The 24,388-nt window shown below is 57.5% G+C and overlaps 1 protein-coding gene across 1 annotated transcript; it reads left to right on the top strand.

The window, feature by feature from the left end:
• Positions 1-1,254: 1,254 nt before the first annotated feature.
• Positions 1,255-23,444, top strand: LOC119111351 (poly(rC)-binding protein 3). The gene is made up of 9 exons (XM_037235167.1): positions 1,255-1,266; positions 1,564-1,680; positions 11,439-11,591; positions 13,237-13,344; positions 13,592-13,891; positions 14,967-15,045; positions 19,976-20,123; positions 20,908-21,042; positions 22,833-23,444. Exons 1-9 carry the CDS (start codon positions 1,255-1,257, stop codon positions 22,921-22,923), a joined length of 1,143 nt encoding a protein of 380 aa, XP_037091062.1. The 3' UTR covers positions 22,924-23,444.
• The last annotated feature ends 944 nt before the right edge of the window (positions 23,445-24,388 follow it).

Below are 24,388 nucleotides of genomic sequence, written 5' to 3'. Positions count from 1 at the left end.
GCGTCGGTGAGAAACTGGAGTCGGGTATTTACGAGATCGTAGGGCAGAGCGTTTCAAAATATCATGAATAGACGAACCCACAATGTCTAGCGTTTTATAAATTGCTGTTGCGAAACTTTAAGGACGCAATTCGTGAGACTCGTTTGTAAATTAAAGAAACATGAGCATGTTTTCTTTCCAAATTTACACAGGAGTTAAATGGCAAACGTGCTGAAGGTGTTAAACAATATTGTCATCGCGCTAAAAGTGATGAGTTCATGTCTACGCGCCTGAGATACCTCTTGGGGATGGGGACGGCTGCACTCTGGGGAACGGGCCAGCTCCAGACGGCTGCACCCCGTCCCCCCGGGGGAGGACGGACCTGCTCCGGGCAGCTGCTCGCCAGCGGACGGCCGGCTCTGGGGGTGGGGCCGGCCGCGGCCCCGGGGGAGCGGGTCAGGTGTCAGCGCGGCGGAAGCGGCGGCGACGCGGCAGGCGCGTCCTCGTGTCGCCGCGCCGCCGGCCAGGTGACGCGGCGATTTATTGCCCAGCGTCACGGCCCCGCGCGGCCGCCGCTGCCAACAGCAACAGCTGCGGTGGCGGCAGCGGCCACCGCCTCGGACTGCAACAGGGGTCAGGACCCACCGCGACACGTCGGGACCCGCTGCCGGCGGCACGCGGTCAGGGCGGAGACTCCCCGCCCCCCTCCCTGCGGCGCAGTCTGCCCGGCAGCCCATGGTCCAGGGCTCCGCAGCGCAGAACGCTACCGGTCGCCTGCTGTTCCCAGCCAGCCAGGATACTGGCCTCCATCTGCTCTCCCCTAATGGCACTTTGAATTGACAATAAACACGACCCCGCGCAAAATGCGCTCGCAACAGGACAGCCAGAGCCTTTAACCCGCGTTCCCTACAAACTGCCGAGGCAATACATTCTCCCACCGTCGCTATGACGTGTGAAAGTGACGCTTGAAAGCATATTTTACCGATTTTTTTTTCAACCGGGCTCATCACTGATTTTAATGTCCTGGTAAAACTCCAGTTTTCATATTCGTTGCTGGATCCTCCTGGCGCCCCACGCGACCTAACAGCGAAATCCTCCCGTCACAGCGCGAGTCTTGCCGAACCAACCTTAGACCTATGTTTTGTTTGACAGGATCTACCAAACATTTGATCTCCAACTATCACACACTTCACAAGACCGGCGTATTCATTGCGACTGAACGTTGACTGTGTGCCGCTCACATGGCTTTCACAGTGCACATCACGAGCACTGAACATGGGCCGGATGGTACTGTCGCTGTTTCCTCGGATGCGTAGTCAAGGCTTAGTCTTGGCCCCCTGCTGTCCCTGTTCAGTTATTTGATGAAACAGGTGAGCTCGGCGGCGAGCGCCCTCTCACAGGCTCCAGCTGTCCCACTGCAAAAAGAACGTCGAGATGCTCTGTTTGAGCCGTGCCCGTGCCCCCCCCCCCCCCCCGGGCCGCATTGTTGTCTGTGTTTGCCATTTATCAAAGCCTCACTCCATCTACACAAGGAGCTGTTGGGGCGTCCACCAGCTTACCGTGATCTCTGTCGTGTCTTTTCAGAGCGGCGCGAAGATCAACATTTCAGATGGCTCCTGCCCAGAACGTATCGTCACTGTCACTGGAGCGACGGACGCCATCTTCAAGGCGTTCACGCTGGTCTGCCAGAAGTTTGAGGAGGTGAGCGCACCTTCTACCTCGTCACGGAGGGTCGGGTCTGGCTGACGCCGAGCACGTAGCTTGCCTTGATACATGGGCCGTAGGCTGCCTTTTCCAGCAGTATGTTCAGGGGTGAGGTATCTGCCTCGGCGCTCCGAATTAATTACTATCAGGTCCAGGCCGCGGTGCTCGCCGGCGGTTTCAGGCATTCAGCGACGCGCGCGGGTCTGTACGCGCGCAGCTCGGACATTCCGAAGTCAGATGTGGTGCGCTGCAGTCCTGCGACACCAGCGTGTGGTTTCATATCTACATTGGCAAGATACCACGAACATCAGTCGCACGCACCTGCAACGGAGGGACGCCAAGAGTTGTATGCTACTCTCCGGCATCGCGAAACCTTGCGGGCGAGGATGCATATCAGCGTCAGAGGACTAAGCGTTTGAACTCGTATCCGCACCAGAGTCACGGCGGTGAAACTTTGTCGCCGGTGCTGAGAGGCAAGCGACTTGACATTGATGCAGCGCATCAGCACTCACTCAAAGCCAGGTCACCTTGGCTCGTCCGCGCTGGTGACGCACGTACTGGGCTCGTGGTCCTCTGTCAGTCAACCTGGCGCCCGCCTTCCGTGCCGCGTGGTGCCGATAGTTGCTCTGCCGTCGTGTTCTCGATTTTGACTTGGGTTAGTGGCCTGAACATGACATCATCGGTCCGGATCTGGTCGTCCACCGCCCACCGTGCTGAAGGACAAGGAGCGTGCGCCGGGGCTGCGCTGGTTTGGCGTCGCTGGGAGAAGGGCTGCGGCCACTGTCTGCGTCTGCCGGCCGCCATCGGGCTGACACTCCTGGCAAGTTGGCTGAAGACTGGGTCCGTAGCTGCTGTTCAGAGGCCGCCTCCGCTGGCCGGACAGCGCGCTGCGGCCTGCGATCTGCGCTCGGGAGTGTGCCGATCTAGGGCGGATGGCCGCCGTGGCCCGGCGCCGAGTAATGCGCCGCCCTGGGCGCCCGTGTCGCGGGCCCCGTGATGGATGGGCCCGTTTAGCAGAGGCCACCGCGCCCAGGTCGGCCCGCCTTCCCCGCCCTCGGCCGCGCGGCCGGGCCCGCCGCCCGACCTGGCGCCGCAGCGTTCGACCAAACAGCAGCGGCAGCTTCGCGGCGTCACCGCCGTCAACGGAGGCAGCCTTTTCGTGCCGCCGCAGCTCTTTGCAGTCTCGCAGAGACAGCCACAATGTGAACGTCTCGCTCGAAATCGACGCTAAGCAATCCAATTTTCGTCGCACGCTTAGCCGGGGAGAGTGGGATCAGCTCGGCACCTTATGCTCTCTCCCGGCACCACGTGCTAGGTGCGGGGCACCTTTCGCTGCCGTTGGCGGATCAATGAGACATCGTGGTGGTGCTCGTGCTCAGATTTTTAATCCAGATCCTGACCACTAATGTTCGGGGCGAGGTTTGCATTTTGAGCGGTGGGGGAAGTAGTTTGTTATTTATGGTTCTAGCAAGCGCATGAGATAACCTTATTAAGTTTCAGTGGTCATTAATTTCTTGAGTGTGTGTTCGGGAATAGCGCGACTAATCGGAACGCCTGATTGATGACCTAACTTAATTTTTAGGCAGCCCATTATTGCCCTTTACCCAAATTAATTAGTGCCCGCGTGATCAGGGTTGTTACAAAGTTACCAAATTCGAACGGCTGCCATTGGCCGGCACCAGCTGGGTCCCCGAGGAGCTTTTAGAGTTTATAATTTGGCCGAATCTGCGGAGCACACGGTTCTGACGTCGGTGGGAGGCCTGCGGACGACATCGGCGTCCCCCTCCTCATGATGGTGACGTGCGGAGCTGTCGTCTCTGTTGTCTCCTAACCATTGTTATGGAAGAGCGCCGCAGGAAGAGAAGAGGTACCTTCATTTTGGGACGTTATCTTCATGGGCTTTCCAGTGTTTTTTCCTACAAAAGTCACTCACAAATGATCATTTTTCAGCGAGGAAGAAATAGACCTTTATTCTCATCGCCCGTATGGAATCCCGCCGTCGTATCTGCACCTGGCGTTAGCGGCGCCAGCCTAGCCTGGCGCTCGCCGAGGCTCCAGTTCCGACTGCCGCGGAGACAGCCGGGGGTCGGCGGTCGTCATGCGTGCGGCCGCTGCGGGCCGTCGGCCGTGTCCGCCCCGCCGGCGGCCCCGCAGTCACGGCGGTGGCGCCGCCCTGCGGCCGCGCGCGGCGCCGTCTCCCAAGGGCGGAAGGCGGCCGGCCGAGCGGCGGCCGCCGGTCGATTGCTGAGCCGTAAATGGCCGGGGAATTATCGGCCCCGCCGCGGTGTGAAGCCGCCGCGGCGCTCCTGCCGCCCCCGGATGCGTCCAGCGCTGTCTGTGCCGCCCGCACACCTGGCGGCCCGTGCCGGCTCGCCGGCGTGTGTGGGGAAGGGGAGGAGGAGCCGGCAGCGGTGTAAATAATAGATGGCCGAGCTTTGAGCGGGCCGGCACGGCGTATCTCGGTGGCGAGCGTGCCGTTATCTGAAAGCGCCGCTTCTTTGTGCCACGCGCCGTCGAGCGTGACAACGATAGCGGTCCGCCGAGAAAGGCGGGATGAACGCCCCCTCCCTCCCACCCCCCACTCCTAGCGCTAACTCACTGACCACCTGTCTCAGAGGCTGTCTCGTGCGCGGCCGTTACACGGAAATGCTTCTCCGGGGGCGGGGCGTCTTGGCACTTTGCTGGCCAGCGTCGACCCGTATTGAACGTCAGGTGCTCAGCGGTGGACCGCTAATGGCACTAACCGCTGGCCCCACCGGCCAGCCGGCCGATTTTGTTGAAGCCACGCCGCTACCGTATGCATGGAGGGCCACGCCCTGCTCGTTGTCCGCTCGGTTCAGAGGTCACGACGAGCCCACCTGCTCGAGATACCGTCGTCTGCCGAGGAGCCCAACCACCAGCCGATCGGGTTATGTCCCGTTCTAAAGGGATTCCGCGGCTGCAGGGGTGAATAATTAACTTGTGACGGCGTGGACGTGCGTTCCATACTGTCCACCATCTGGGCCTCGGCTTCGCTGCTGCAAGCGACGGAACAGATCGGGATGACAGTGGTCTTGGCGCTCGCATGCTTGATGTGCGAGGCAGGCGTCCCGTTGCGCTCCCCTGCACTGCCGAGTTCTCCTGCGCTCTGCCGGGTCCCGTGCCCTGCCCCTGTTTTCCTGCTGCGCCGGCAGTCTTGCTGGGCCGCCCCAGGGCCCGCCGGCGGGGCTGGCGCGCGCGGCGCGTCGGGTGCGATATTCTGGCCGCGCCATTACGGCCCTGATTAATAGGCGTGCCTAGCGTCCGACAATCGGGGCGCGACGCGACAGAGACAGAGTCGACGCCACGTGCGGTCGCCGTGTGGACGGCACCTGTGTCGCCGCGTCACCGCCGGCCGCCGGCCATTTGGCACCGGCCCGGGTCGGGCCCGCGCCGCCGACGCGGCCCGGCAGCGCTGCGAGCGCCGGCCCCGGGGCCGACTGTGGCCTCCGGGGGCCGGCCGCAGTCCGCCAGGACCGTCTCACATTACGTGGCCGGCTCTGGGGATCGGTGCCCGGCGCGGTGTCCATCGGGGCGGGTCCGCGGGCGAGCTCGCCGGCGACCCCTCGGGGTGATCCAGCTCAGTGTCGCAGGGTGTGGCACTGTCCCACTTGCGCTGCAGCGTCGGGCTTCCCGGACGGGCGGCTAGGACGAGTGGTGTTACCGGGACCGCGTCTTGCTCCGGCTTCTGTTCTTAGGCGCGCTCGTAGTCGTTGGGATCGGCCCTGCCTTGTTTTGTCTGTACGGGGATATATAGGCAATGTCACTTGCAAATTAGCGGCAGGCACAATGTTGCGGTGGGTCCTGGGAACCACCATTGACTAGAACATTTCTGCACCCGCGAGGGACTCTATTTTTTAGTCCCTCCTTGTCCCTGGGACCAATTAGCAGATCTGTTCGGCTCAAAATACATTCGAAAGCCCCGTGGACCACGGATCGAGAAGATGTATTTTTTGGTTACCTGAAAATCGCTGATGACTCCCGAGACGAGAACACTCGGATATCCTTTTTCAAATAAGACCAGCCGCAATTTCTCATTACAAATCACTATTTAGTGCTTCATGGTTAACTACACTCAGGTACAACACTTGGACGTGCTCCTCCAGGGAACCATATTGGGGGCACCGGCTTAAGGTCACTGGAGCTCTATGCAAAGAAGGACCAAACATTCCCCTGGTTCACTATGTGTTACACACGTGTTACACATGCTTTGGCGCTAAATATGTAGGTGGATGTCAAATTTAAGCGTCACTGTCGATTTCGGCAGACGTGGCCTTGCTGACTTCAGAGACCGGGCCATGCTTGAGACCAAAAACAGCATGGCATGCACAACGGGCAAATAGGTACTAAGTTGCAAGCATTTTGGAATAAAAAGTTGTCATGGAATATAAACGTATTTATTCCCCTATGATGATGACCTGTGATGAGATATCCTGCGGCCTCTTATCGCCTAATCCAACAAAAACACGTTGCATTGCCAGGTTCGACTTACGTTGCGGTCCTGCAGCTGGGGCAGCTACGTTTTCAAGTGATTATTTATCCAGACTTGTAATGTAAACAATTTATTTAGATACGTTTGCCTCTCATTCGCTGATGAGGGAGATAACACGAAAAATGCACGATGGTAATATTGCGATCCAAATAATACCTATCACACATGTCGATATAGATTTATACTTTTTCCTTCGCCGCTACCCGAGAACAGGGTGGCCAGGAGTGCTCCTCCCTCCATCCCAGAATATAGGTATAGATGTACGAATTATATATAGGTATGCAACAAATCATGCTACCAAATATTGCAGTTTGATTAATGATGGCACTGTAAGATTGAGTCAGGAATGAAGAGTCAGATGTGCGAGTTAATCAACGGCTGGTGTTCTTTCTGTTTGATACATGCTTGAGCGAAACCCCTTCGATGGAGCATCGTTAAATGCTGGTTACTTTCGATTTCCTCTATTTTCTGTGAAAGCTGGTGTGGCCGTTGTGATAACTGTAGTGACAGAACACACGAAACCGATTGCATATCATGCCATACCAGTGCAGCGAATAGTTTTAAAAATCAGTTGCCCTCGAAATTGTTTGTGGTGTCATCGTGTCATCAAGCAAAGTTGTGCTCTGCTAGTAAAATAATGTATTTTATGCAATTTCGATGTAATTGATAAACCTCTCCCAAATCGTGAGGCAAAGACACATTGGTTCAGGACAGGTAAGGTGAGACTAAATTTGCTGGCAATGCTGATGTTTTCGTGAACGATGAGTATAAGCATCATTATGGGAGATGACCATCTGGTACATGACCTTTCTAGGTTCAATGTCATTTTCGTTTTTGGCTAGGACTCCATGCTCTTATCCCAATTGATTCACTGGTGCTTTAAGCTATCTTCCAACATAAAATATTTGTTAAGACAGCTTTCTTATCTAATTGAAGCGTGCATAACGCATCAAAACAGCGGTCTGAACACGCGCTCGGGATGGGGCGGTGTCAATTTGCCCCCCCCCCCCGAACATTTTTTCCGAATGGTTTCCAAACGGCGCGGTGTATCCTTGCCAAATTTTGCATGGTTGTAGAAAGTTGAATAGCGGATCGTTTGGTATAAAATATTTAGATGTATATTTTGAAACTGCGGTGCACTAGGGTAAACTGCGGTACACACTCTTTTTTAGACATTTTCTTTGTGTCCCATTAAGACAGGCATTTGTCTGTGCTTGCATTTTTTAAATGCCAGTGTTTGAGATTTCTGTGGAATAGCTCCCGGACGTTTCAGCACCAGGACATTAGAAACAGGCACTACAATATTTTTACAATGTCAACCGCGTCGCAACACCCTGGTTCTTATGTTCTCCAAACAGAAATTTAAATAAGACCAAATTGAAGGCAAGTAATCTTGTGTGCATCAAATAAAAGAACCAGACCAAACATCCTCTTCCAACCATCAACAGGGGCCTCCAGTGTTGATTTGGGTGCTTTTTGGTGTTTTTGGAATGGGCCTACTGCAAATTTTGAATTCCTGACATGATCTGCCCCAAAGCTACACGGGCTGACGGCAAGGCGTCGTTAAAAAATTGCGGGTTGAGCCCACAGACGTTTTCCAGCTGGCATTCTCCAGCAGTCGGTCGGTCCCCGGAAAAACGCGGCGGAACTCTGACATCCAACACGGCTTGCTTCGCTCGCAGTAACCTTCCATCGCCCACGCTGTGAACCGATGATGCTTTTACGAAACCGAGAGCCTCCGAAAACGGTGAACGGATGTACATACATTTGCTGCTGTGGAATGGCTTTGCGAAATGCGGTCAGGGCTGTCAACGGTGCTCGCTCTGTTGATTCAGCCAGCACCAGAGCCAACTGCGCCATTCAGGGAAGTTTGGACGCCTTCTGCTGAGCGCGAATGCCTCCAGCATCCTTTTTAAGCCTCTCTCAAGTGTCCTGAACTGGGAAGGGTCGGCTCAGATCCTCTGCACCGAACCGGGATCAATTGGACACTTCGGGCAGCAGCACCAGCGCTGAGAACCCGAGCAAAAAAAGCTTCAAAGGCCGAGTATTGTTCTGCTGGAGTTGGAGAGGTGTCGACTCGGGTCCTAAGCTTTGTCGAGGGAGTCTGACCCCCAGGCGCTGACTTCAGACGTCGCTGGCGGCTGCGGAGAGTTGTCTCGGCCACTCGCCGCTAGCTGTGGCACCCTGGGGACCCCTCAGCGCGTATTTGATCTGAGGAGTGGCTCCGTAGTTGCTCTGAGCCGCGCTCCCCTCGTCTCCACGACGTCAGTGATTTTAATGCGCTTAATGGTGTGCGATATCCGAGGTGGCTAACGGCTGGGCGGACTGCAGTCGTTTGAGCACTTGCAAATTTTGGTAACTGTCCTACCATGATCTCAAGTAGCACTTCGTAAGACTGTAGATCACTATAAAATAATTGACATCCACGACAGCTGCTCACATCGGTGTCACAGACTCAGACACCGGCTGTTAGAAGGGAACTAGTGCCCTGCGCAATGTTTCTTAATTAAACCGGGATTTCACTGGTTGGCAGGCGCTGCCCATTGCCCTGTGCTTACGCAAACGTCACCTCAGATTTTGTCCTTGGTACTGACAGCCACGGAGAGCCGGCTAGCCCCACACCTGTCACGTGCCCCTCCCTCACGGCATCTGCCAGCACAGAGCGCTCGTGACCCCGTGCCTCGTGACTGGCTGGGGTCGGCGGTGGGTGCAGAGTGGCTGCCAGGCGGCGGGCGCGGACCGGCACCTCGCGCTCGACTGGCACCGCCTGGAACGGGCGCGTCTCCGTCTGACGCGCTCGCGACGTGAGGCGGCCGCTCCGGTCGATGCCGGGACAGGCGCACACAAAGAAGGGGTGCGGGCAGAGGGCAGGCGCGACGGGCCCTGCTGCCCCGCTGGGAGCTCGATTTTGCTGGTACAACTGCATCGGCGAGCACGATTTTCGTGGTAGAGTTCCGTCCGGGAGCGAGATTTCCCCGTTTGAACAGCATGCGACAACCCGGTTTCCCCCGTACGCCTCCACCTGGGGACAGAGCTCCCGTTGAGCCGCGGTCGGCCCTGCGGCCCTGCCCATCCCGTCACGCCGCCGCGTCACCCGGCCTCCACCCTACTCGACCGTCGAGCCGTCCGCGCAGACAGCCCCGTCCATTATGGGTTGGGTGGCGTTTGATGGTGTGACGCCCCGCCGCCGGCGCTGATGCTCGGCCCTGACGAACCCTACCGAGACCGGGGCCCGCCGCCGCGTGTTCAATATTTCCGACGGCACCTGGTGGTTGCTCGCGGTGCGAACGCGGTGCCACGGCCCCAGCGTCCGGCCCGCGCCGAGCCCGATTGGCCCAATTCCGTATTTCCAGCGGCCGGTCAAGTAGATTAAAAGTTATCTGGAAAGTCACAGGCGCCGCTGATTGATTGGGTAAAGTTAAAATTTCCTTCATTATTGGGATAAAACTTGGTGGCCGTTACTCCAGGCCGACATTGTCATCGGAGGTAGTCGGCTGGGGAGCGATTACTTCATCACGGAACGATCGTTTTTATAGGTTTACGTCACATTAGTGCCGCTCCGGCACCACCAGCTCCATATTGCCGGCTCCTTACGCGGTCCCCGGTGTCTAGGGTCCAGCATTAGCTGGCGCAGGCCGGTGGCAGCGCGGGGACTGCCGGGGACGCGGGGGCGCGTGCGTGGCGTCGATGGGCGCGGCCATCTTGGCCGCCGGCGGCCCGCCGCGGCGGGGGCTCTGGCCGCGCCGGCTGTTTGGGTCGGGGAATCCTGACGCGGCCGCCCGAAGGCGTGTCACGCCGGGGGATTCCAGCGGTGCGCGAGCTGGCTCAGCACCGACCCGGGGCGTGACAGCGTGTTTAATTCAGCCCGGCGGCGGGCCGAGGTCGCGCCGAAGTTCCGCCGCCGCCGACCGCGCCGCTCGACCTACGCCGTAACCTATGAATTCGATATAGACGCGGCCACGCCGAATGTGTTGCTCGGAGACGCAGCTGAATATTTGATTTGCGGCCGAAGTTGAGGCGTGGTTTACGAGTCGGCCGTGCCCTGCGTGGGCCGTTAGAGGCGGACGTGTGTCCCACGGCCGGCCACAAATGTCTGTGCTGAGACGCGCCCCGCCGAGCCTATAACGCGATATTACGCCGCCTAACTCATCGGCCTGAGTCGGCGCGCGGCGGGCGGAGCGCACGGTCGCCTGGGAGACAGCGCTGCTGTCGTCTCCTGCCAGCCAGACGGTCTCTGGAGGAGCGCCGCGTCGGAGAGAGAGCGGCTGGCATCGCTGCTGAATAAAACAGCATCGCGTGCTGCAACATTAACAACGTAGTGAAATAATCGCGGATAAATCGAAGTGGAAGGGCAGAATTGTCAGGGAACTGCAAAGCTATCAGGAAGCCTCAAAACCGCAGCATCGTCGCTTGGCGGCGCCTTCTGGGTCAGATGATTGATGAGTCCACCCCGCCAATGGAAGAGTACGCTGGTTACCTAGTGATAGTGACGACGAGCGATTACATGGACTGCATCTCGCCTGTGAAGTGAGGTACGAGTGGAAATCTCTGCGCCACTCACGTCCTGCTCTGCCGATCTGGTACTCGTCGCGATGACGTCTGATCCCAATGCGGCCCAGAGCTGCGATACGGGATCCTAAAGCCGCCTGGGCGTCGCGCGCTGTCCACGGGTCGCGACGTTCCACGTGGCTGAGTTCAGAGCCGCTCAGAGCGCCGTGGCGCGGAGACCAGGCTACGCCAGTCCTCAGAGTGGGCCGGCGTCTCCCTCTGACGCGCGACGCCCGGCCGCGCCCGCCTCGTGGGTCGATCGCCCCGGCGGCCGCCAGTCCGACCAAGCGGTCTCTGAGCCCGCAGGGCAGAGGACAGAGGTGACGACAGTCTGGTCTGTGCCTCTGCAGGTCCGCAGAGCGAGGCGGTCTGACGCACACGGCGGTGTCCAGCGCACAGAATGGTGGTCAGACAAGCGTCTTTGATTCTGCAGGGGCGGGGGGTTCGGTGTTCTGGTCCGCGCTTCCACGTCTGCACAATGGAACAATGCGCAGAACTTCTCTGAGCTTGCGGCGCTGCGTTGTGGTGCTTTGGGACTGTTTAATGACGGGGCCTGTGGGCGAATGACGTTCTGTTATGTACTAATGGAGTTGAACATCATTAGACCCACATGCTAATGGCGGGACTGGCCCTCGTGCCCGTGCCCAGGCGTCGCACTGCCGGATGGGGTTCCGACCGGCGTCTCCGTCCATTGCAGGCGGGCGGGCTGCAGGGCGGCGGCGGCGGCGGCGTGCCCCGGCCGCCCATCACGCTGCGCCTCATCGTGCCGGCCTCCCAGTGCGGCTCCCTCATCGGCAAGGCCGGCGCCAAGATCAAGGAGATCCGGGAGGTGACCGGCGCCAGCATTCAGGCGAGTGTCGTGCCCACGCAAACCGCCAAACCGTGCGGTAGTGTCGTGCCAATGCACACCGCCAAACCGTGCGGTAGTGTCGTGCCAATGCACACCGCCAAACCGTGCAAAAGTGCCGTGCCCACGTACACCGCCAAACCGTGCAGTAGTGTTGAGCCCACGCACACCGCCAAACCGTGCAGTAGTGTTGAGCCCACGCACACCGTCAAGCCGTGCAGTAGTCTCGTGCCCACGCACACTGCCAAGCCGTGCAGTAGCGTTGTGTCCACACACACCGCTAAACCGTGCAGTACCGTTGTGCCCACGCACACCGCCAAACCGTGCAGTAGTGTTGTGCCCACGCACACCGCCAAAACGTGCAGTAGTGCTACGCCCACGCACACCGCCAAACCGTACAGCAGTGTTGTGTCCACGCACGCCGCCAAACCGTGCAGTACCGTTGTGCCCACGCACACCGCCAAACTGTGCAGTAGTGTTGTGCCCACGCACACCGCCAAACCGCGCAGTTGGAAGAGTTACCGTGATCAGTCGCGTTGAAGTCTCGATGCGCCTAGCTGTGTGGGTGAAAGCTAGTTTGCTGCTGGTGGTTGTCTATATTTACATTATTTGCTGACCCCATGTAAGAATAACAACCTTTCCTGTTTTAAGTACTGACGCAAAAGTTGCACCATTGTCGGCGCAGCTCGATCCGCTTACTTGGGAAACTCCCGGTCTCAGTGATCACTCGGCTGCCCACGAAGCCTGACCAGTGCCTAATCCGGTTTTCATGTCAATTTGCTGACACAGTGGAGGATGTGCTTGGTTTTTGTTTTGTTGAATTTTTTCTGAATTTTTTGTTTCGTGTCTGTAGCGTAATCTTCGGAGGTGCCTACCACCACCCCGCCCCGTTCACAAAGCGAGGGCAGATATTAGAAACACAGAAACAGTACAACAGTTATTGGGGCACTGTAGATCCGTCGACCTAGGGCGTGGACTCTCTGAACTGCTCGAGTTAACGCCCGCCCGGAGTGAAGGAGTGAAGTTCCATATTCATTTGGGGGTGCAGCCCTCCAACGTTGAAAAAGTGGGTCAAATTCACAGGAAACCCGTTTTGGGGCGTTTCGGGCGAGGCTAAGTTTTGCCACTAGCTCTGTCCAAACCGCCCCAAACATATTTTACGAAACTACGTTCTCGCTTAAAATATGCGAATGCGTTCACTGTTCTTTGTCGCGCACAGATCAAAGGCGTTAAATACAAGTTCGCCGCCGAGATCTGAATAGTAAAGGGTTCGCAGATGAGCATGTAGGCGGAGCGCCGTCTTCACGGGACGCAATCCGTTAGTGGAGGCGCTTATCGCGCCTTTACCGTCCCTCGTGTCGCCATGGAACGGCCCTGTAAACCCGGCTAGCCAGCGAGATGGCATTTGGCCCGCGTGTTCGCGGTCCAGACGCGACTAACCAGCATTCGCCGGAACACATCAGATCCGGCCGACCCACAGTGCCCGGGGGCAGGTCAGATCCTGCAGACCAAGAGTCTGATGCGTCTGACCCGTGGCTGAGGAGTCTGACTCGTATAGAGTCCCCACTCCGTTCGGCCCGAGCCACATCCGTATTCCTTCCGAGCTGTGAGCGTTGCCGGCTCCGTCTCACCGGCGCCGCGTCCGCAGGTGGCCAGTGAAATGCTGCCTAACTCCACGGAGCGAGCTGTCACCATATCTGGTACCAGCGACGCCATCACGCAGTGTATCTACCACATCTGCTGCGTGATGTTGGAGGTGAGAGCACGCCGCCGCCGCGGCTGGCGCTTCCATTCGCCGCGCGCACTCTCATTAAACTGGCCCGCCGGCCTTTGTACCGTAATTGCCCCGTTATTGGCATGTTATTGTCATCCGACCGACTCTCCACACGGAAGTTACATGATTATAGCCGGCTTTATGGGGCCATCTCGGCCACCACGCGGCCTCTATTGCTCGCTTCGCCTCCGGTGACGGCGGCTCTGCGACCGGCACGCCCCTGTTGCAGTCGCCGCCCAAGGGCGCCACCATTCCATACCGGCCCAAGGCGCAGGTGGGCAGCGCCGCCAGCCCGGTGCTGTTCGCCGGCGGCCAGAACTTCGCGCTGCAGGGCGGCTTCGGTCTGGCTTCGGGGCCGGACGTGAGTAGCGGCCCGCTGCCGTTCATGCCGGCGCCGTCGGCGCCCGGCCACTCGTCGCCGCCAGTCATCGCTCCGCACACGCCTCTGTCGGCGCATATGTCCCCCCACTTCCTGGACGCCAAGGCCGGGCACATCCTGATGCCGAGCCTGCCGCCAGCCTTCCCGGACGTAAGTGGCCGCAGTGCCGTCTGCCTGTGACGTAGTGACCGGCCTGCCGCCCGCACGGCCTCGTCCCCACCCGACCCGTCGCCCTGCGTGACATCTGCCCCGCCCACCCCGTCGCTCCACGTGACCTCGTCCTAACCCGGTCCGAGCTCCGGCGTGACCCTGTCCCGTCCGGCGCACCTGTCGTGACCTTTGTGGCTGGATCCGCCGCTCGCCGTGAGCACTCTCCTGCTTCCCTGTGTGCTCTGTCATCCACCGGTCTTTCCGGCCCGTTCGCCGCCCTGTCCGAGCTTGCTGGACCCTGACCTAGTTCGATCTCTCCCTGACCTCGTTCAACCCTCTCCCCGACCGTCAGCCGTCGTGTGCGGAGCGATGCGGCCTTCTGTCCTCGAGCCCCGGCTCGCCCCGCTCCGCCCCGTCGGGAAACGACCCGACCACAGCCCCGTATCGTATACCTGGCCTGCACGACCGCTGTTTTACCTGCGGGACGAATGCCGTGTTTCCGCCCTCGTGGTGTCTCCAGTGTCCAATCACTGACCGCTGCATGGCTGGTCCGAAGCTGTTGCAAACGGAAGCGACCATGGCATTTCAGCCGGCTCCCCGCCGCGACCTGCGTCGTACCTTCGCCTGTGTTCCCCGCATGGCCGAGATGAGAGGGCGTCCGCGCATTTGACTTGGCTCATCATTATGAAGTGCTGATGCACCGTCATTGGCTCCCCGACTTTTGCCGCTCGGGGTCTTTAACGTTAAGCAACAGAGACCAGAGCACACACGTCTAAGTCATTGTGAGATGATGTTACATGACAATGCGCGTGCATTACGCTTAGATCTCTTGTGACGCTCTCCAACGAACGTCTCTCGTCATTTCTCGCATTATTGGCGTGTAAATAGCGCTTCACTGATTGTTAAACGCACTGCTAGCTACCCAACATGTGTTTAAATCAGCTGACGTATGGATTCACATGGAGCGGCTGGCCGTTACAGCAGTGCATGCCTCCAAACCGCACCGGCTGACACCGTGACCCGAGCCGGATGCAGTTCGACCCGATCTGACCGATTGCTCCCCGCCATTTTCCAGCCGAATAAGTCTAACCCACTGGCCAGCCTACTCGGAGGCCTCGGGGGAGCCCACAACACGCTTCAAGCCAACACTTCAGGTCAGTTTACTTAGCGTACACGTTTGAGAGTTCGAGGCACTGGGTCGCTGCTGGCAGCTGCTCAGTGCCTTGACTTCATTCAGTTGTAAGCTATCTATTGGTAATGTGAAGTGATGTGGTGCAGTAGGCATGGACACGGCCGCCATTGGAGCGGTGGGATCTGGAGCCCAGTAACCTTAAGGCAGATGGGACTATCTCTGTGATTTGTGCAAAATATCGCCAAAACGGAAGTGGACCCAAACAGCTTTAACGTGTAGTTGTGCCCATGTCAATAAGCAATGCCTACGTTTTAAGATGCGCTCCTCATATACAAGTACTTCGTCCAGCAGACTTGTGACACACCGTCACGCAATGTAACGAGTGAGAGCACGGTCTTGGTGCGCCTTCTTCGTTAAAATATAATATTTGTTGAGCTGTATACATAATCAGGAGTAACGCAAGCGCATATGTCTGTGCTACGACCTATTGAAGACAACAATGTTAACCGGGGTAAACCGTAAACAGCGCGTTGCTGGGGCCGGTTATCCCCCCACCCCGCCCCCACCCTTGGGTTTTCTGGCCGTTTCTGGCCTCCGAATGAATAGCGGCAGCGGCTTAAAACTTCCCATGCCATTACAGAATTACCACGGCCGTCCAGTGACGAAATATAGCTCACCAGGCCATGCTTGGTCATGTCAAAATGACGTTGTCAGCATTGGCATTTTCGTGTTGCTAGTGTTGCCTGATATACGGTGTTCTCTGGAGAGCAGGATTTGAAACACAATGTATGAGGTCAGCAGAGGTCAAATCGGCGGGTAAATCTGATGCCTTGATTTTATAACACGTCATCCTGCGGTACCATTTGTCTTGTGCTGTCTATCTCGCAGACACAAAAAGACAGTCACCATAAGTCCGTGGACCCAGGCGGATTTTTAAAAAAATTAAATAAGTATCGATAAAATGAATAAATAATTAGATAAAACTGAATTTTAGAAAAAATAGCAAAACGGGCAGTTTTACAATTGAGGCTAACTGGTGGCCGGGTTCTCAGAATCACAAAAGCTGGCAGCTCTTTAACTAGCCACCGTACAAATCCACACCTGGGCTTTTACATGATCCATGCAGAGAAGGCTTTGAGCTCCCATTGCTGGGCGCCATGAGTTCTGATGCTGAACACAGCCTACATTTAATATACCTCGGGCACTGGGTAAGCGGCGATACCAAGACGTGATCAGGATATATATTAAGAATGTCCAACATTTCAAGGCAGTGTTGCCGGTCAACAGCGACAATGACAGCTGCTTTGAAACGTTGAGCACTCTCAAAATATATTCTAATAAATGCTTGATATCGCTGCTTGACCAGTGCCTCTGTCGGCATTGAAGTTCAATAATTATCAGCAGATCATACATCATTTTCATTAGATTGATTTATATACATCTGTTTGTACTTTATTTTGTAGACGTAGATTGTTGTCCGCTTTTGCAGTAGATCAGAAAAAAACCGATAATGGTATATCGACATTCCAATCAATTTGCAAATGCGAGTAACAAGTGCTCACGAATGAGTATTTGTATGTAGTCTTGATCTAACATGCCACGCGATCAGTGTTCAATGAGTCACAATATCCAAAACTATCGATAACAATTCGAGACACGGAAATTGGTCTTTTGGTTCCGGAGGTAGAGAGGGAACGAAAATTGTCCCGCTGTAACTCACGAGTGGCTAAATGCTTCACCCTTTGCCAGAATATGCCGCAAGTATCCAGTTCATCACGGCACAGTTCCCGAATTCGTAGAATTCCGATTCGCCATGTGGTTGTCAGACATGACGCTCTACAGCCAGCTGGCGTCGAGCCTTGGATTCCGCGACCAGCCTACTTAGGTTATTTAATTATGGTCCACATCACAAGAACTGGATGTTTATAACGCTTCCGTGTGTAGCCTTTGTCACCAGTTATATTTTGAGCTGCTACTGGCGCTGCTCGCGCTAGGCGCATATGACGGTTGGCTGCCTTAGTGGCGCATTTCGGACCCATTCTCGAAATCGCTTCGGGTTGAGCAGAGAAGAACAGTCACTCTCCATGCGCGTCGGGTTTTGCTAAATATTGAAGGCTCAGACCGGCAGCGAGTGTGCCTGGCACGAATTCGCATGCCTCTTGGGAACGTGCCAGCGCTTGGCACACTCGATTCCAGCTGTGATTTATGGAAACGCGACCCGCGTCACAGCATAGTTTGTGATGACGTCATCCACTCACCATGTGTGTCCAACGAAAATTCTTTGTGAGATTTCGCAAAGCGCCTCCACGGTCGTAGGACTTTTGTGTCATCACGTCTTGACCCAAATATCAGACATACGCGAAGGAGGATCTCCGTGCTCACAACAATCTGAATCGATGGAGAATGCTCATAGAAATTCGGCCGCGCGCCATTCATTTTATTTCTAGCATTTCTTTTCTGCAATCAGATCGGCTCTATTTTGGTGTGTGGCAGTCATCCACAGCTCAGGCCACAGCTCACAATCGGTCGTCGGTCAGACGAGGTCAAGTCATGGACCGTTGCCGCTCATCTATCGGACGACCTCAGGTCATTGATGACAGTAGCACGCCTGGCAGACGACCTCAGACCACAAACCACAGCCAGCCATCTGTCGACCGATCCACTGGTCGCCGATCAGTGGGAGACACAGCGGCCGGCTGTCTGTCTGAGCTTTGAAGGTCACAGCTCACAGCCGACCCACTATCCCTCTTGGCCGGCCCTGGCCCGAGCCGCCTGAGGCGGGCGGGGACGCCGCGCCTGGACGGGTCAGCACGGCCGCCGTGGCGGTCCGCCCGAGCCGCGGCGTGCTGAATATTTCAGCTGGGCGGCGCCGGGCGGCGGCCCGGACTCACCTGTGTCCGGCGGCCGGGTGTAAATCCACGATAACCCAATCAACGGCACTGGCCCGGGCGCGCCGTCACTCACTGGCGCCCGGCCGACAAAGCCGCGACTGCATAATGGAGGAGGCCGACGGCCGGCCGGCCGCGCCGCCGGTCGGGGAAGCCGGCGCGCCGCCGTAGGCGGGTCGGAGACGACCTCAGGTCGTTGGTCAAACCTTCTCGTCTGGTAGATGATCTGCCAGACCAGACGTCAGGCCATTGGTCCCAGTTGTCAGACCTCGGTCCACAGATCGTAGCCAGCCTGCTGGCAAGGTGGCTGCAGGCAGCAGATCACGGTCGCCAGTCTGGCGGATGACCGCAGACTAGATACATCAAAAGGATTCCCATCGACAAACATGAGATTCTCAGGGCCTCCCACTAGACAGACATCAGTGGGGGCTGGTTCGAACAACCAATTTTGGACATGAGTGGTTCACTTGTCGCGGGATCGCATAGGGGGTGGCGTTTCCTTTGTTACTCTCGCTTGTCGTCCCTAGGATCCGTTGTCTACCTTTCACATCATTCACGGATATCCTCTCCCTTATTTGACTCGTCGACTTTGCCCTTGTCTGCTCTGGCGCTTCAGCTTGCCAGTGGCGTCTTTGTCATCCCTCCTGCCGGGCCATGAAACCTCTGGCACGATACTGACACCCCTGGTTGAGCACTCACACCTCTGGGCGGCCGCTGATGCCTCTGTTTGGTCAATGGCACCTCCGTTCGGCTGTTGACAGCCATGGCTGACCGCTGACACCACTGGTCGGCCACTGACACATCTGGTGTCGGTCGCTGACACCCCTGACCAGCCACTGACATCACTGAATGACCACTTACACCACTGGGCGGACACTGTCATCTTCAATTTTCGGTCACTGACACTCCATGGCCGACCACTTACACCCCTGGCCGGTCACTGATGCCCTGGCCAACCGGTGACATCCTGGTCGGCCACTGACACCCTTGATCGGACACTGACCACTCTGGTCGGCCACTGACATCCATGGCCGACCGCTGACACCCCTGATCGGCCACTGACACCTCTAACCGACCGTTGACTCCCCCGGCCGACCGTTAACACCTCTGTCCGGGCTCTGACTCCTCGGCCCGTCAGGCTCCCCACGCCGCCGCTCCCCTGGGCCCGCCCGCCACCATTGTCGCGCTGTCGGCGCCTTTTCCGGCGGTCACGTCCAAGCTCGGGGAACAATTCCCACGCCTTCCGCAAGCAGTCGGGACGTCGCGCTGGCGACGGACAGCCTCGCGGCGTGCGGCGAATGCCCGAGCGGACTGCGGGGCTCCGGGGAGGCAGCGCGTCTCGACTGCCGCGGTCGGCGGCGCAGGGATCGGTCCACGCGCCACGGCCGCGCCGCTCGCAGCCGCCGCTATTGTACGGACTCAGGGTTGTCTTTGGCACGTAGCGCACCTGGAATAAGCACACATTGTCTGCATTGGATTTCATTTGCCAAGCAGCGTTGTGCTCACGTGAATTATGAAACTGAAGTTATGCCCTAAGACGTCTGACGTTTATTATGCTCCATGCTTATAAGCTTTTTTATTTTTGAGTGCATCTTGATTAGTGCCCAACTTGACTGCTCATAGCCCATTAGGCTCGATGCGAAAATATGAATTCCGAAAGACAGCTGTTCCAAGACGCATGGACACGTGGAAGCATGGCGTCATGCCCCTCGCCTAACCTTCGAGCCTAGAGGCTTTCACTAGATATCGAGCGATTTTGCTGGAGTTTGGGTCGAGTTCGCAGGAATTTGGATACCATTTAACATTTGCCCCCCCCCCCCCCCCCACTCGTAGGGAAAATCCTGACTACGTGTCTGGATGTGGGCGATTGTAGCGAGGTAGTGAGCTCACCCCAGCTCTGACCCGCCCCGCAGGTACCAGTTCTGACCTAACCTGACCTGGATGACGGCATCGGATCTCGTCGCGATCCCATGCTATCCTCCGCGTGTTGGCTCGATGGTCGCCCGGCCGTGGCTGCCCGCGCGCCGGCCAACCTGGCCTGACTCGGCGGCTGGCCCGTTGCAGCGATGACGGCTCTGGCCGCCCTGGCAGGGTCCCAGCTACGCGCGCCGCCCACCGCCGGACCCTGCACGCAGTCGCACGAGATCACGGTGCCCAACGAGCTGATCGGCTGCATCATCGGCAAGGGCGGCACCAAGATCGCCGAGATCAGGTACACTCACTTCCCCCTCCCCTTCGCCGTCGGCACCGGGCCCGCTCTCTCGCGCCGGCCCAGCCAGCAGCTTAACTCAATAGGGCGCTGAGGAGCGGCGAAGCATTGACCCGTTCTCGAATACTGATCAGCCGGCGACGGGTCGCCAGCCGCTCGCTCAAACGGTAGACGCGCTCTAAACGGAACGTCAACACGCGCTAACCCGCGTGCGCTGTCTTGGCGGGCTGCTCGCTTGGGAACTGAGCTAACTCTTGAAGAATGGTTTGTTGTTGGTGCATTTGACGTACGAAAGTGGCTGTTGACGTGGTGTGAGGCTTGATTTCGCTACTTCTCTCGTGCGCCTATCTGCACTGTTTTCCGGTGGTGATGTCGCTTCATTTATAACGCTTTGGTAACGCTTTCTAATTTTGACCTGTGGCCCGCTCTGCTTCTGTCGCCGGCCATCAGGAGACCCCATGCCACTTTTACTAACTCACTGCGGTATCCCGTTTACTGCTGGCTTTGCGTGCAGCTCACCTGAAGGAGTGTGAATGAGCACCCACTAACCGCCTAACACCGCCACGCTGTCTGCCGCGTCCCCAGGCAGATTACCGGCGCCATGATCACTATTTCAAAGTTCGATGATACCACGGAGGACTCCACCCACCAGGACCGCGTCATCACTATCAAGGGCACTGGCGACCAAGTGGCTCTCGCCCAGTACCTGATCAACACCAGGTGAGCCGCGCCGCGCGCGCCATCTAGCCGCACTCGACGTCACCGGCGTGTCTCGGCCGCTCCACAGGCAGATCAGCGGCGCCACTATTCGCATCAGCAACTGCGAGGAGAAGGACCGGGAGTGCGGCAACACGGACCGCACCATCAGCATCACCGGCGCGCCGGACAACGTGGCGCTGGCCGTATACCTCATCAACCTGAGGTCGGACCCTGCCCCGCTCGCCCTGCATGCGTCACCACCGCCGCGTTTGCCCGCCGCCGATCCCCGCCGATTACCGGCGGCGCCGGTCTGCGGACGAGAGCGTTCCAATTTCCTGCCGGCCTCTCGACGCCCGGCCGGCGGCTGGTGATTTACTGACGGCGTGGTGCGACGCTATCACGCACGCGGCGTCGCGCGAGCCGATTTATGTGTGGCGAGGCCCGGTATGACAACAGCCTCATCTTCTGCCCGCTTTCCATCCACCTCACCAGCTGCAGCTCGGCCATCCGCCCGCCGCCGCCAGAGCGCGCCGCAGCTGACGCAGACTGACCTGACCTGGTTTTGCACGAGAGAATCGGGTCGGTTCTGAACCAGGCGAATCAACAGGCGAATCGGGAGTTGGCTGAAAGTTCTCTAGAAAAAAATTGAAACTGAAAGCCACCTGACAAAATGTTGAAAGTAGCAAAACCGATTTGGATGCACCAACCGTCACAAATTTCCACCTTCATTGATTGATGGCCTTTTCATCGCAAGTGTGCATTCTGCTCGATATATGTTGAACTTCCTTCTTGGCTATGTTTGAGACTTATTTGAATCAATCTCAGGCCAGCAACATATACTGAAATGCGCTGTCTTTGGCTTCATGTTGCGCCCTTTAATTTTGTGATGTATTTTACTGGTCATCCTTTTTCAAAAGATATGTTACGATAGTGCTTGCTATCTGTTTAATAAGTTCCACTGTGCTTTACGTCTGATTTTCAATGCGCCGTTGGACGCGGAACCTCGGCTGGTCTCACATTTGGATTGCATGGTTTCGTATGACTGCGTGGGGCTCTATAAGAGGCAGCAAGCACGTGAAGTACCTCACTCATCGTTCCCCACCTGCACTGTGGGCACCACCAGGAAGGTTTCCCTCTTCTGTATCGCAGTCAATTAGCATGCAGCATGCTTTGTCCACCAGCTCTGTTATTATGGTCCTAGAAAGCAAACTGCTGTCATCAATTGTCTGTTTTTTACTCTTTGGCAACATGCTTGCATACACATTGGGTGTTGTGCTTGTTGTTGGCATGCACGCTGCAGATAGAAAGTTTTCCCGGCCTGACCCGCTTAAACTCGCCACAGTCCACCGCCGTGTGGTCAAATATTAGAGAATGAACGGTTCTGAGGTCCAGCATGTTGCCAGCGCTAGCAGTGAGTCACTCTCAACTCGGGGCGCACTCTGTCAAGCGTCATATAGCTGTCGGTCTTTGGTCAAGCTCCAGAGCTGGCGGGACGCTTATCGCTTGTTTCTGTCGTTTGAGAGAGCTGCCCCAGTAGGCGTCCTCGCGTAAAGCTTCGGAGAACTACGGCTGCCAATCCGAGCGTGATCTGTACTCCCCGCCCAATCCACTTCCGAAACGCAATGAGGAATTTAAGTCTTTATGAGTCGACTGTTACCAGTGGTAGGCCTCATGCTACTAAGACGCCACGTCGTCCCGATTGCAGGGTACTTTTCCATATGTCGCAGCGTTTTTGTTGTCGAGGAAACTCGTATACCTGCTAGGTCGTAAAAAAATTAAGAACCGCAGATCACGGTACTTTGCTTTTGCGCAATTTTCTGTCAGCGAACTCGGATGCTGTGGCTACGTGCTCGCGGCCATCCGTGGCCGGCCGTCCCCCACCACAGGTGGCAGAGTTGGGGTGACGGTGAGCCGCCCGTGCCGTTGCGGAGTTGGAGCTGGCGTGCCACAAGGCCTGCCTCATGGCGACGCGACCGCTGCAGCTGTGCTGACTCACGACCCCTCTCTCGACAGAATATCGCTGGAGACGGCCAGCATGGGTGTCGCCGGCATGGGATTTCAGTACATCTCTCCCAACCACATCATCAAAGTACCAATCCATTGATATACGGCGGCGCCGCCGGGCCCTTGCTATGCAGTCATCCTGTGAGAGTCGCCGACACCGAGGCAGCCGCCACCGATCCGCCGGGGAGCAGTCTGAACAGCGACACGCCGACACGAATCTCTGAAACGTAGTGACACAGACTCGGGTGCACCGGCACGGACTCTCGGACACGCTGACACGGACTCCCTGGTGCACTGACGCGGACACCGACATGCCGACATGGCTCTTCGACACACTGATACGGACATCAACACGTCGGCACGGCTCTTTGACACACTGACACAGCTCTTCGACACACTAACACGGACATCGACATACTGACACTTTCATCGACACGTCGGCACGGCTTTTCGATACACCGACACGGCTCCTCGACACACTGACACGGCTCTTCGACATGCTGACACAGGCTCTCTGATGTACGGACTCGAAACTTTTTGACACGCGAGCACCAACCCTCTGGTACACGGACAAGTATCCTGACACGCTGACACGAAGTTTCTGACTCAAAATTTCCGACACACTGACCTGATCCCGATACACCGACGCGCCGTGGCGATCCCCGAGACGCCGACAGCAAGCGGCCAACCCTGCTCCTTACCTCGAAGATGCCCGCACCGCCGCCGTGCCACGACAAGCGCGTCGACCCCTGACGACCCGGGCTCTCCCGACACCGACGACGACATGACACGGACGCAGACGCCGACAGTCGGACCACGCGGGCTGGGACGCAGACTCAGTCCGCTCTGACCGCTCAGGTCGGGACGCAGATGCAATTAGCCGTTAGCCTGACTGCTGAGGCTGGGACTCAGATGCAATCAGCCGGACTGCTCAGACTGGTCTCAGCCGGACTGCTCAGACTGGGACGCAGATGCAATGGGTCGGACGAGCGCGGCCCGGGACGTGCGCACCGTGGTCAGGTCGCTCGCTCTGTGATGGGCTGTCGGGTCTCCATGGCCTGGCCTGCTATCGCACGCCGCTGGGCGCGGGCCACCTGGGCGGCTTGGCTCGGTAAGAATGCGTCATATTTTTGTAATCAGGCTTGGTGTCTTGTGTTGGCTATCGTGTTGCGTCTGTTTTCTCACAATATAAACTACCGCTACGCCAAATGGTGCTGTACATACGTAAAACGGGGAGTATTTTACACGTTCAACGGATAGGTGTGAATATCTTTTATAGCGCTCTGTACTTCTGCTGTTGTTCCTGCTCTGCTAGCATCGCCACTTGATGGCCTTATATCCTGTGTCTATCAGGCCTACCTACCCTGGCCTACGCCTCCCCTGCCCATCTCCGACTTGCGACCAAACCCTGCGTCTATCGGCAGCGCGTGACCCTCGAAACCAGCCCGACCCGCCCCCTGTCGTTGACCCGACCGCCGGCGACGGGGGTCTTCCCACCCCCAGCCGGCAGCCCCGTCTGCGGACGCGCGACCGTGGCTGTCGGGAGCCGTCTGCCTCTGACGTCA

Source organism: Pollicipes pollicipes, unplaced genomic scaffold (assembly GCF_011947565.3).
Source record: "Pollicipes pollicipes isolate AB1234 unplaced genomic scaffold, Ppol_2.1 Scaffold_7261;HRSCAF=8764_pilon_pilon_pilon, whole genome shotgun sequence".
Classification (NCBI taxonomy): Eukaryota; Metazoa; Arthropoda; class Thecostraca; order Pollicipedomorpha; family Pollicipedidae; genus Pollicipes; species Pollicipes pollicipes.
This window is presented reverse-complemented; position numbering and strand designations above follow the sequence as displayed.